General features: G+C 42.6%; 1 protein-coding gene across 4 annotated transcripts in view; it reads right to left on the reverse strand.

Annotated features, from left to right (window-relative positions):
* Positions 1-852: 852 nt before the first annotated feature.
* Nbea (neurobeachin) overlaps positions 853-13,407 on the reverse strand; it is a 467,863-nt gene continuing 455,308 nt past the window's right edge. For all 4 annotated transcript variants that reach the window (XM_050120186.1, XM_050120187.1, XM_050120185.1 and 1 more), the window contains 4 exons: positions 7,970-8,071; positions 6,118-6,314; positions 4,116-4,267; positions 853-2,650 (listed from right to left, as the gene is read on the reverse strand). In XM_050120186.1, coding sequence (XP_049976143.1) covers positions 2,560-2,650; positions 4,116-4,267; positions 6,118-6,314; positions 7,970-8,071 — 542 coding nt within the window. In that variant the 3' untranslated portion in view covers positions 853-2,559. The remainder of the gene's footprint in view (positions 2,651-4,115; positions 4,268-6,117; positions 6,315-7,969; positions 8,072-13,407) is intronic.

Here is a 13,407-nt window from a genome sequence, read left to right on the forward strand (position 1 = left end):
GGAAAAAGAGAGAGTGAGTGCACACACACTTGGATACGTGTGTCTGAGCCAACTGTGTCCCTCTGAAGAACTCAGGGCCTGGACATTAATTAAACAAGGGCAAGACCTATCTGATCATGTGGGGACTGAGACCCTATGTCATGCTTTTTAAGGCACCTGGATGCTTTTCTTAAGCTCAACAATCCTCTTCCCAATACTTTAGAGAGGGTTCTGAAGGAGGCGGAGCCGAGGACAGCACGGAGAAGTCGGATTAGAGACCAGCATCAATTAGCAGTTTCGGGTGCTGGGAAGGAGAGTGCGGTTTCCAGGTGTTTTAGGCAGTGATTGACTTACTGGAATAACTGACAGTTACCACATGGGCTGGGCTAAAGGCGTTCCGGAGCCTGTGATAGCTGACGAGTTTCTGGTCTTGGAGAAGGATGGAGAGAGGGCCAGTCTTTCTTGGGGTTCCATTACCCCTATCCTTTCCATTAAAGGAATGCCGATGGCAGCCTTACCTGCCTGTCACCCACCTTGCTTTGGCCATTGGCTGCTCAGCTCCTCCAGACCTCAGTCCCTGCCTGAGTTATCTGGCTTGATGAAGAACTCAACAAGGTGTGGTGTTTTTAAGATAAAAATGTCATTATCTGATCATGCTCATTTAAGAAGATATTTCCTTTATGACTTGGTTCCTGTCCCTATGGACCCCACTGCCCACATTCCTGGCAATGGACAAGACTGCTTGCTTTATTAGGGCTCTATTCATGGTTCTGCATGTGTGGCCCTCACATGAGGCAACGCTGATTTTTCAAATTCAAGGGCCAGTGTAAGGAACGTGTGTCACTGAGCTATCCAGTGACATGTGAAGCAATATGAATTCTTTGCATATTTTATTTTTCTTTTTTTGATTTCCAACTCACACACATCTGGCATATTTTACATCTTTGCAATAAAACATGGTTACAATAGCTTAAGGAATTTATATACCCAAAATATTTCACCATGATCTCAAGATGAAATGACCTTGTCTTCCAGATGTTCAGTGCCTTCCCAATTCTAAGCTACAAACTCAAGATATTGCTCACAGCCTGGTGATGATAACGTAGTCAGCACACTGATTTCCCATAATTCCAGAATTTCATAAATACAAACAACAATGAAGAAGGAATAATTCAGTGCTAAAACGTTCTAGTACAAGGTGGATGACAAATAAGTAATCACAGCAATAAATAATGATATGTGTCTGGTGCAAAGTGCCAATACAAAGAACCCATTATCCTGCTTTATCTTTTGAAATCAATGGCTGCAAGTGAGTGAAATTCTGAGAAAATTACATTCCTGTAACATGCCTCATAGCCCTACCAACACGATATGTACACCTATGACAATACAGTCACCAAATATACAAAGAAGAAACATGAAGAAAATGTATAGACCCCTGGGTGATAGCTGGATCGGGACGATGGATGGAAAAATCATTTGAGAGCCATCATTTTATACTGTAAAAGATGAAGTGCCTTAGGCTAGGCTTGTGGTTTTAGGTGAGAATCTCACAAGAAACGAAAGGGACAAGTTCAGTTATTGTTGTAATAAAGTCTGACTCATTAATTATTAAACTAAGCTATTTGAGAACCAAGGAGGGAAATGTTAGCATCCTCATCCTCTCCCAACATGGAGACAGGGCCAGTGGGCTGACACCAGGGGAGAGATGTCCAGGTGCTGGGAAGTTGATGCATTGGGACTAATGATCATGACTCCCATTTCCACAGTAGAAACCAGGCCCTCATCCCCAGGCTCCCTTTCTGTTGCATCTTCAGGTCCTAAAGGGTAGGGCTGAATTTTCTTTGTATAAAGTACCAACAATGGCAAATAATGGCTTAGTATCCAAACGCTATATGAGCAAACTTAACTTAGAAGGGATGGATTTAGATTAAAAAGTGCAAATCATATTTTGGTGAAAATGTCAAAATTACTGATTGAGCCCAAATTCAACCCTTTTGAACAAGCTGCGTCCTTTCCATTCCCTAGCTTGAATGCACCAGTTCCATCAAAACGCGGGGAGTAGGGAGCATGCGGTTCTAACTCCACAGTAAATTAACAAAGGCCGCTCTTTCTTTATACAAGGTTTCACTTTTACAAAAGTATCCCTTTAAATAAGATGCATATGATGTACAAAGTATCAAACGTGGGTTTTGTTTTTCTCAGCTTGAAAAGAGGCTGGAAATGGGATGCAGGTTAGGTTCAAAGCTTAAACCTTGTAACAACTGGACACAAGGTTCCTCAGAATTGTCAAAAGTCTCTTGTGAGGCTTCCTACAACCTTTCTCAATAAACGACAATATATGAAATAATTACCAAAACGTCTCCTAATTCAGATAATTTACATGATATGAGCTTGCTTGACAGCAGCTGGTGTTCAGTCCTGGAAAAACAGGATGAAATGGCTCCTGACTATGATGTTCGGCGACGGCTAGGTGGGATGGATGTACAGAGCCGATGTGGACGAGTGTCCCCACCAGAGGAACCGCCTTTCCACAGAGCACTTGCGCTCTCACTTGAACGTGGCCTCTGCAGCTTCTCTTCAGTACCTGTTCTGATGCTCATAATGCCACCGATTAAAATCTATATTAAAAGCTACAATGCTGCCGGAAGCCATGCCAGTGATCAGAGTCCTGTAAGAGCAGAGATGGCAGTGAAGAGAGACAGGAAAATAATACACGCTTGCCACTTTCTACTGGACACAGGCCTTATCTCAAAAGTCCCCACGTCTTAACTGAGAGAGTTTTCCTGAATCCTCAGGTACCAATTTCATTTTGTCTCCCAGATAGCTTAGCCACTGTACACAGCAGGCGGTATCATAAAACCTCCAGACTTAGTGCATCCATCCTGAGTCATTGTAGTCAATGTACAGGTGAGATAATCTCTGTCCTCTCTTACTTGAGCCTCTTAACCAAACAAAGGCTCCTTTCTCTGGGATGGCTCACTACAACTGACTACATACAAGTCTCCTGACATTCTGCCGTGATGGAGCAGCGTGCTTAGCTGTTAGTCCAGACCATCTTCAGACAAGTGTGTCCTGAACATACTTCCCCAATAGGTGTCTACCAGTTATACTTTCTGTGTATGAACTGTTGCAACGTAGCACTGCGTTGCACCGTACATATAATCAAAATTAAGAATGAGACTAAAATGGAACCTTTCCTGCACTACTGTTGCTCTACACGTGTTCGCTGATGCCCACTCTGACCCAGCCTGGCAAATGGCTCCTCCTCAGCCTCCCACATCGCCAATCATTTCCTCCCAGGGTCTGGTCCTGCTCCCCTGCCATTCACTTAGATTACAATCATGGAATGGGTCACCTTATCATGTACCTTAGCACTTGGCAGGACACTTCTAAATACTGGTAACAGATATATGCAAAAAGCATGTGAATCAATTGAAGGACAAATATTTAATCTACTTGAGAAGATGTTTAAAACACACTAAAAAACACTCGTGGATACACAAAGAATTAGGAAGTAAGTCACACCTATTTACTAGTCTACTCCAATGGTAACAATAAGCTTCCCTTAAAAAATTTTATTCCTCAGACTCCATCAAGTCACACTGTCTTTTTCTTGTGTATGTGTGTGTGTGTAGGTCAGAAAACTACTTTGGCTTCATGCCTCAGACATTCTCTGTTCCTCTCTCTGTCCTGGAGCCCATGGACTAGGCTAGGCTGGCTCACAAGCCCCATGGATCATCATGTCCCATCTCTCCAGGGCTAAGGTTGCAGTGTACACACCATGTCTGGCTTCTTTATGTAGTTCTGAGATTTAAACTTGAGTACTCATACCTACACGGCAAACAGTTTACTAATTGGATCTTCACTCTGCTTTTCTTGATGTTTTCTGTACCATTCTACTATACGGTAAAAATGCTTCATTTAGTTATTATATGTGTTAATACTTAAAATATTTCAAAGTTAATATTTTCCAAGAAACTTTTCCTTTAGTAGAAAAGTTGGGGCTTCCTTGGGTTCTTACCCATCTCCAGTTTGCCCTTTCTGTGCTGCTCAATCCTTAACTTGGATGGGATGAGGAGAACGCCATGCTTCCGACCTGTTCCAGTGATCACACTGCCCTTGACATGGCTCACCTTTGGTCATGGGATAAGTCCATTGCTCTAATGCCAGCATCACATCCGGGGTAAATGTACAGCTGCTTGAAGTCACAGGCCTGCCAGACCTCCACCACACCATTGTCCCCTCCAGTCACCAAGTTCTGTCCATCGCTGCTCAGGAGAATAGCCTTCAGAAAAAAAAAAAAAAGGCAGAGATCAATGATCTCTTTGTTTCTGGTGAATGGCCATGACTGAGCAGCAATTAGCTGAACAGTCAGACAACTTCCCTAGTATATGCAAGCTTAATCAACCATCCAAACAACCACCAATACCCAACCAACTACCAGCCAATCACCACCCACTCATCAACCAAACAAGCACCAGGTAACCAACTGTGAAAGAACCAACCAACCACTAAACAACCAGGCAACAACTCACCAATCCACATCCAACTACTAATCAACCAACCAACGACCAATCACCCACCAACCACTAACCAATCATCAATCATCCATCAACCACCAATCAGCCAACTAATTACCAGTCAACCAACCACCAATCAACCACATACCAGTTATAACCATCCAATCACCAATCACCCACCAGCCACTAGCCATCCAATCACCAATCACCCACCAGCCACTAGCCATCCAATCACCAATCATCCACTAATCACAAACCAATGAATAGTACCAAGAAACCAAAAGACCACCAAACAACTACTTGGAAAGTACTGTCAATCTCCTTAACATTTTACTTAGCCAGATGTCTAAGTTACCTAGATCCAATCCACAAAACTTTCAATATGGAATCTATCAAGGTTTTTTGTTGTTATTTTCACAAAGACATAGGATCTTATTAAAGTCAACTGAAAAGAATAAAATTTTTAAGGGGCTAAAGAGATGACTTAGTGTTTAAGAATGCTTCCTGTTCTTCTAGAGGACACAAGTTTGGTTCCCAACAGCCATGGCTCACAATCACCTGTAATTCAAGATCCAGGGGATCTGATGCCCTCTTCTGGTCTCTGTTTTCAAGTGTGCACACTCCCTGCTCCCCAAATATAGCATAATTAAAATAAAAATTTACTAATTTAGTTATAAAATTATGAAGTCCCAATGAGAATGCTACCGATCTAATCTAAGTAGATTAGAGAGAACATTGTGAGATGTTCTCAATCTGTGAGAACATTGCATTTTGTGAAACTCTTAACATTGCTAATGGAGACTTAGTATAAAGAGCAGAAATACATTTTACAATAGTTTTTAGTACTGACACACCAGGCATTGTACTTCATTTGTAAATGTGGGCAATAGGAAACTTGAAGCTATAGTCAGGGTTCTCAGGATAGGCCTCTTTGTTTTATAGAGCCGTGTGTCCTGGTCATTTTCTGTCTACCTAGGTAGGTAGATCTAGGGTTGGCAGAACCCTAGATCTGGGAAGGAGGAATCTTAATTGAAAATAATGCCTCCATAAGACTGGGCTGTAGGTAAGCCTGTAGGGTATTTTCTTAATTAGTCACTGAGGTGGGAGGGCCCCGCCACCCCTGGGCAGGTAGTCCTAACTCATATAAGCAAGCCATGAGGAACAAGCCAGTAAGCAGTGTTCCTCCTTCGTCTCTGATTCAGTTCCTACTTAGAGGTTTCTGCCTTAAGTTCCTGACTTTCCTTCATGGTGGAGTGTGATCAAGCTGAAATAAACCCTTTCTCTTCCAAGTTGCTTTTGAGCATGGTGTTTTATCACAGCAATAGAAACCCTAACTAGGACACCATGGGAACATGGAGCTGAGATCACCGTTTGTAAAGCAGCTTGGAATGATGGCCTCTAGGCAAACAGCTGTGGTCTCTAGAGTCTCACTTACTGAGCTGCTTATTCAGGATCGAGGAATCTTGGGTTTGTTCAAACCATAACCATGAGTTTGCTTGCTTTCAAGCCCAGCATGTGTTTAAGTGGATGTTGGGGAAGGTCTACGCCAAGCCAATTTTATGTCAAGCAAGTTTGATTCCCGTGGCTTCTTGCTGCTCAACACTGATGTACTCACCCGAGTGGAATCATTGATCTCCATTTGAGCCAAAAGTTTTCCATTGATGCTGAAGTTGCTAAACCGTCCTCGCTCATAGTATATGATGCAGTGGCCTTCACTGGATACAGAAATTAAGCGTGGGAACAAGCAGTTTTCTGGCCCTTCTAGGGCCCTCAGAAGGTCTCCAGTGATGGTATGGACAAGGCAAGGGCCTTCTGCAGTGAGAAACACAGGTGCCAGGCCAATTACAGAAAATACCAGGGCCACAAACCGCAAACAACACCTAGACACTGGGGTTTGTTAAAGTAGATGAAGATAACAGAAGTGTGCTGTGGTTATAACACTTATGCACACCCATGTCACCCACCTATACTCACACACACAAATACACACGTGATGCAGCACCCACAATTCTCTGAAGCTCTAATCTCTTCTCCCACCTCCAACAACAGTCATCCCCACAGGCTTTAGTTCCCAAGTCAAATGAGCAAAGAGTGTGCGCAAGGAGTTTGCTCTGCGGTTTCTAAAAGGTTCTCATTAAGAAAGTGATCAGAGCTGTTGCTACACTTTCCAGCTGCATCAGATTTCAGCTTCACAGTACAGACATGTCAGTGCCAGGCGAACTTTGCATTGGTAGTTTATATGTAAGGTGTAAATGTATAATTAAGAAGTTAAATAATTAATTCAGACTACAGAAATATTAACAGTGGGGCAAAAGTGTAAAGGGTATAGAGAAAGGCTTATCTAATTTCAGGGAAATTTTATGGCCTTGGAAAATATATTAAGAAAATATATTAAGTTTCCACTGACCTAACCATGGAAACAAATGCTGTAACTTCATACTATATGCCTGCCTCTTTGCCCTCAAAAACTAAAGCCTGCAAAAACTGTGGTTACTTTTTTATTGGTCAATTGATTTGAACAGCCATATTTTTACACACACAAAAAGGTGTCAATATCAAACTGTCTCCCCTGTTAATCTCTCCCCCTGACTAAAAAGGAGAAAGCTATAGAGACTTGTGGGAAATCCCTTTGCCAACACCACTTGTAGGAAAACAGCGTTTTGCTTATACCCGCAGAGCTAGACTCACTTGTTCTGAAATGCAAAGCAAATGGTCTCTTGTTCTTAGACTGTTCATGCTGCTGAACAATCTTTGACAACAATATCTGACCATCTAGAGTCTTAGACATTGATAAAAATGAATATAAAATAGCACTCCCCCCTCAAAAAAAAAAACTTCAAGGAATTCTCACTGAAAATAACAACGCTAAGCCCTTCCACCTCTTGGGCTCTAGGCCTCTGCTCAGCTTTGCTAGCCTCTCCCACTCTCGCCCTTATGGTCTTTCTGCCTGGAGAGTTCCCACAGAGGTGTGTAATCCCTGTCAGAAAAGCCAAGAACCACGTAAATTTGCTCTTTAGATGACAACTCTCCCACAAAGGCAAAGGAGCAGACTGTGTCTCCTTTCCCTCTCTCCTTGCACAGTCAGTTTTGCATAGAAAGAATCTGTAAGGATGTGGAGGTACTAAGGCCAGTCTAGTGAGTAACTCGATCCAAGCTCCCAGTGCATTAGTGATATGCCTCCTTTGCCTTTTGAATGTGCCTTTTCATGGCTGCATCACATAGATTCACTGCAAATTTAATTTATCAGTGTCTGGGTTAGAATGTTGGTGACCACACTGTAAACTTTTAACCATATTTTATGTCAATGCTGGTAAACGTTACTAATCTTTGATAAAACTAAGCAACTGCAGAGAACCCAGAAGCTACATCTGTCTGTGTTGAGTCTCTGGAAGAAATCAACAAGAGTCACAGTTAGCTAGAAAATGCTCACTGTCTAGAGGTGGAACATGAAGGAAATGGTTTCCTACCTTTAGCACCACTGATAACGAGTCCGAGTTCTGCACAGACGGAGACACAGACAACTTCATGGTCATGGCCTGTGAGGACAGCTCTGGGCGCAGGATAGTCACCTACAAAGAAACAGCAGCAGGACATCACTGGAGACCAGAACAGACACGATGAGTCGCTTATAAAACAGTCACCAACGATAAGAAGGACATTTCCTAGCAGTATGGCCAGAGCCACTCACTTTACCTTTCTGTCTGTCCCTCGTGTGTGACATGGCATAAGTACTGTCCTGCAACAGGGCGGCTGGGACAGCTAGGACATTGATCCATGTGCATGCTCAGACGTGTCAGTGGCTATTCTCTCACTCAGCAGTTACGAGTGGGATTATGTAGTCATGGCAATGTCCTGCGAGGTCATCTCACTGTCTCGAGTTCCAGCTTAAATATGAACATGGGAGACATAGAGCACTGGGCAACAGTAAGTGGTTCCTGATGTACAGTGACCAAAAAATTAACTCAAAATCCCATGACGCAGCAACTGGCTCAGATTCCAGATGAGCACAGGTTAGGGACTGGAGTTCTTTCAGCACACATGTTTTCCTGCTATTATAGACACATGATGGCTCCGTTACCTATTCCTACTGTCATCTTCAGCATGTACCAACTTAATACACATTTAGATTGGGTTGCACCAGACTGTGTGACTTTTAAAGTGATTAATGTGACTTTTATTAGAATTCATTAAGCAAACTCTGACTTGGGGTTAAGACAGAATTTCTGACCATTTTTGCAAGGAACTACACAAGCTGCTGCCATCTTGTAATACAGATTTACATAAAGTGGTATTCTCAGCATTGAGAACTATAAAGTCAGAATGCCCGTGGATTCTGAAAAATGGACACAATGTTCTACATCCTCCAGTGTCCAGGGCTCAACCAAGAGTTAGTTCTTCATGTTAAAATGAACCACCAGCCCAATGACACTTGGCTTCCTCCTTTAATAAATGGTGAAATTAAAAGTATACCAAAGAACCGTTTTAATAGAAACATCTATGATTTGTTATGGGTAAATGTTTGATTTGTATACCTCTTTCTCTGCCTGTATAACTACGGTTGTATAAAAATGTCATGGGTGCAAAGGGGTCACAAGTGGAGGAGGTTTAAGGAACTGCCCTGTTTCAGTCTGTCCCACAAGGCTCCGGTGGCCACTGAGCCACTTCCAGAGTGCCTACTGTGACGAGAGCTGGATTGGACAGGAGCTTCCGTGTCGGCACCTCATGCTCTCACACTCACTTAGAAACAGCCCCTACACCTCCACCCAAACAGGCAGAGGTGAGTGGAAGCAGGAGGGGGTATGGGCAAAGTTGCAAAGGAAAGACAAGTGTCTGAATTTTCCCCTTCTTAGGAACAAAACTAGCTAGGAAGTCAGGCTGAGTCGTCTTCCACGGGTGCCCTCGCCTCTGCATGCACTCTCCACCTGCCTAGCTGCCTTCTGTCAGCAAGGGGCTGAGGCCAGAGTTACAGAAAGTGAGGATATGTAGCATTTGGTAGCAATATTAATGAGAGCTTATAACACCCGGTTTCCAGGAACAACACACTTGTTATTCACCCATGTCTCATCTTTCTTTGGTTGCTAAAGCAGTTATACTAAACTCATATGGTCAATGTCATTGGTTCATGTCACTTTTCTTTTAGGAAAGAGTATGCATACAGAAAGCCACCTTTGTGTGTGTATCTGAACCAATTACTTCATTTTAAGTCACCAGTTTCATAGCCAATTGCTACTGCACCTTGAAGATCCACACTGTAGCCTGGGTATCATAACAGCATCCAACTTTTTCACAATTCTAGAAAATTTATGTTCTAAGAGATCAGCAGATACTTTCTTGAGGACAGAAAATTGTACGATTTTTTTGTGCTAAATTTTATTCATTCTGATGAGACTAAAACTTCTCTCAAATAGTTACACAGATGTAATCCCTCTGGTCATAACTACATTGTGAACTTTTTTCCTGTGCAAAGTTGCTCTAAGATTAATTGTGAGCAAGACTGTTTCTCTCTCGCTAGGGTTGAGGAGTCCAAGAACACATTTGCAAGATGTGAGAATCACCCTCCTCTTCCTTTCTTTGTGATGTTGATGACAATTTTGTTCTCTTTAAAAAGAACCAAGTTGGTCTTCCAGCATAGCAGCCAAACTTGCCTTTGTTTCTGGAATTAGGGAATTTTTAAAATATTTATTACACATTAAGTATTTATATGTTTAAGATTTAAAAAATAAAATGAATTCCTTTGTCCTGAACCCTGCATAAGAAATGTAGAACTGTTAGTATGCCCTTTTTACACCTTATAGAGCATCACATATTTTTAAAGTTTTCTCTTCTGTTTGCTGTTTATTTTTGTGGAGTAGACTGCTCAGCTTGAAAAGTTTTTTGAGTTCTTTGTCTGCTTTTTTTTTTTTTTTCTGTGAATTCTTTCTGGATGGGTACTCTTGTATTTTAGAGAAGGGCCCTAGGTTTGGGCCTCAGGTCTTAGCACTCCTCTTTCCAAGAACCACGTCCTGGCCTGAGACCTGGCTCTCACTGTACAGGCACAGGTGTGGAGATTTGAAGGCTCAAGGGCTGGCATGTGCACCTGCTGCCTAGCTGTCCCTTCTGCACTAATGTGACTCTGGGAGGGATTCCTATTTTCTGCTTCTCTAGAGATTTTCCATGTTGGGTGAGTTCTCTCAGATGCGTCAACGTGAACTCTCCTTTTGATACATTTCCAAACGCGGACTGAGAGAATGAGCACTGCAGCCCACAGCAGTTTGCCATCAGCTCTAAATCTATGCAAACTGTTGTAATGGGCTTTGAATAACGGTACAATATCTGTCGGTCTTGAGTTTATCTGAAACATATTCACAAAACTGAAAAACTGTGCTTCTAAGATATCTTGAGTTTCTGTTTAAAGTGAGAATCGGGCATTAATAAGATGTGTGGGTGTACACCTGTGGGCCAGAGGTTGAGATCCAGTGTCTTTTATTGCTTCTTAACCTCATTTTTGAGACAGGGTGCTTCAGTGAACCTGGACCTTGCTGTTTTGGCTAGAATGGCTGGCCAGTGACTACCAGTGATGGGGAATAAGTGCTCAAGGTCACTCCTGGCCCCCAAGTGTGTGCTGGGGAATCCACGTGCAGACTCCTTCACACCTGAGCTTCACACTCACACACTTAGGCTTCTCTCCCAGACATATTTTCAGTCTCTGTGATTGTTTTGATTATTTTGGAGAGAAATCCTGAAACTAAAGCTCCAACAAATTGTTATTTCCCTAATATGCTATGAACGAAGGATAAAGAATTAAGGAAAATGCACAAGAGCAGTTTAAATTCCTTCTGTGACATATTTTCCACAAGGAAGAAAGCTCCTTGAAGACCTGTCTAGCTCTTTCCATTATGAACTCCTCAGATCATGGAGGGTGGAACCTCTCTATGTGGTGCTGCTTGGGTCCTGGAAGCACTGCTCTTTTCAAACTGCTCTAGGCTCAGCAGTAAAGTAAAGAAAACGTTCTGCAGCAAGGACAAGTGCCTTTCCTACATTTCATCACCAGGGACAGATGTCACACACCCCAACAGTCACTGGAGATCTTGGTAATATCCTGTCACTGTCACATCACAGCTGATGGATGGAGCTCAGGGTTAAAGGGCCTGGCACAGAGGGAGGTGCAGGTGAGACCTCCTCTCCAAGGACCACGGCACTTCACCCCTTCCCCGCTCATTTCCTCAAGGATGAGGAAACCTCATCTTGCCTCACTCCAGTGCTGTGGATGATAAGGAACAAATGCATCTGGTCCTCACAGGCAAGCACTGGGAATTCTAAACAGAAAAGGCTTGAAATACACAGAGTTCATCTCACCTTTATTAAAAGTCATTTCAGTATCCTTGGAACATATGGAAACCTAAAAAGGCTGCCAATGCTGCACACAGACGTGGCAGGAGTGGTCTCATTAAGATGGTCTGTAGCTTTAAGAGACGGTCATCACAAAGACTGCTCATGGTTCTTATGGAAATAAGGGGACTTCCACCCTTCTAAACCAGCTAGGAATGAGTGCTGAGGCTGTGGGACCCAGCGTCCTCAGGGCTGGTCTGTGAGTATCAGAGGATGAGCCTCTCAGTGACACACACAGGTCAGATTTTACTTATGGCCTTGTACAGAATCGAGGCACAAACTATTTTCATTCATGCGTACACTAACAACATGATGGGATTTTAATTTAAAATTCCAAAATCAAACATCAAATGTTATAGTAATTTCATTGACACAGTGATTTCAAATATTTACCAGAAACTTTCTCAAATAGCTAAGAACAGTGGCTGATAGTTTGGATCACACCAGTGGCCCATGATGGGATATCTTTAACCACACCCTCACAGGGGTCTAGGACTTCCTGGTCCCTCATTTTCTACACAATAGCCACAAGATGCTCAGATACCCGAGTCTGTGAGCCAAAGTTGTCTAGTCAGAGAACATATTAGTCATTCTTGATATTCATGTTATATCCAACACAGGCTAAACATCTTTCTGGAAGTCTCAGGGCTACAAAGGGAGAAGACAAACAGAGGACAAGAGGAAAGCAGTCTCACTCCTGTCACCAACCCAAAAATGTCTCCAGAGATGATATGGGACACTATGCAGAATAGTTTCATCCCTCCCTGTGCTAGGCTAGGATGATCCATTATGGGCATGGCCCATGAGGCCTCAGAATGTCCTGTGACTGAGAAGTATCCCCAGCTGCCCATGCTTCCTCTTCCTCTGAAACCTAATAAAAGAATATGCTAACATTTACTACACCACAGGTAAGATCCTTGGACTGAGAAATGACTCAACTAGTTTCATATATATATATATATATATATATATATATATATACACTAAAATATTTGATGTTTGATTTTGAAACTTTAAATTAAAATCACATCATATTTTTGTAAGTGTATGCATGAATGAAAAGAATTTGTACCTCAATTCTGTACAAGGCCATTATATATATAATATATATATATGTGTGTATTAATTTAATTAAAGATTGCCTCTGTGCCAGTGTCGTCCATGCCCAAGCTCTTATCACACTGTGGGTCAGTGGTGGCTGAGGGACTAGTTCTAGGATTGTCTCTGGATAAAAGGCTAATGGCAGACAAAGAGCTGAACTCAGTTTGGTTGGTGTTTTGCTGAAGGCTGCAGCTGATAGCAAGGTCAGTGTCTACGGCTGACTTCACCGCAATGGGTGGCCAAAGAAGGTGTGCATGCAGAGGTGTGTGTGCAGAGGTATGTGTGCAGAGAAGGTGTGTGCACAGCTGGATCCATCATTTCAGTCCTCTCCTTTCACAGTCTGCTCAGTGTTTACACATGCGCAAAGAGACCTGGGTTTAGAAAGTGGATCAGAGCAGCATGTAACTTTCTCACACATATTACTCAGTGGATATTG

Source organism: Alexandromys fortis, unplaced genomic scaffold (genome assembly GCF_014885135.2).
Source record: "Alexandromys fortis isolate MF-2015 unplaced genomic scaffold, M_Fortis_MF-2015_v1.1 scaffold_172, whole genome shotgun sequence".
Lineage (NCBI taxonomy): Eukaryota > Metazoa > Chordata > Mammalia > Rodentia > Cricetidae > Alexandromys > Alexandromys fortis.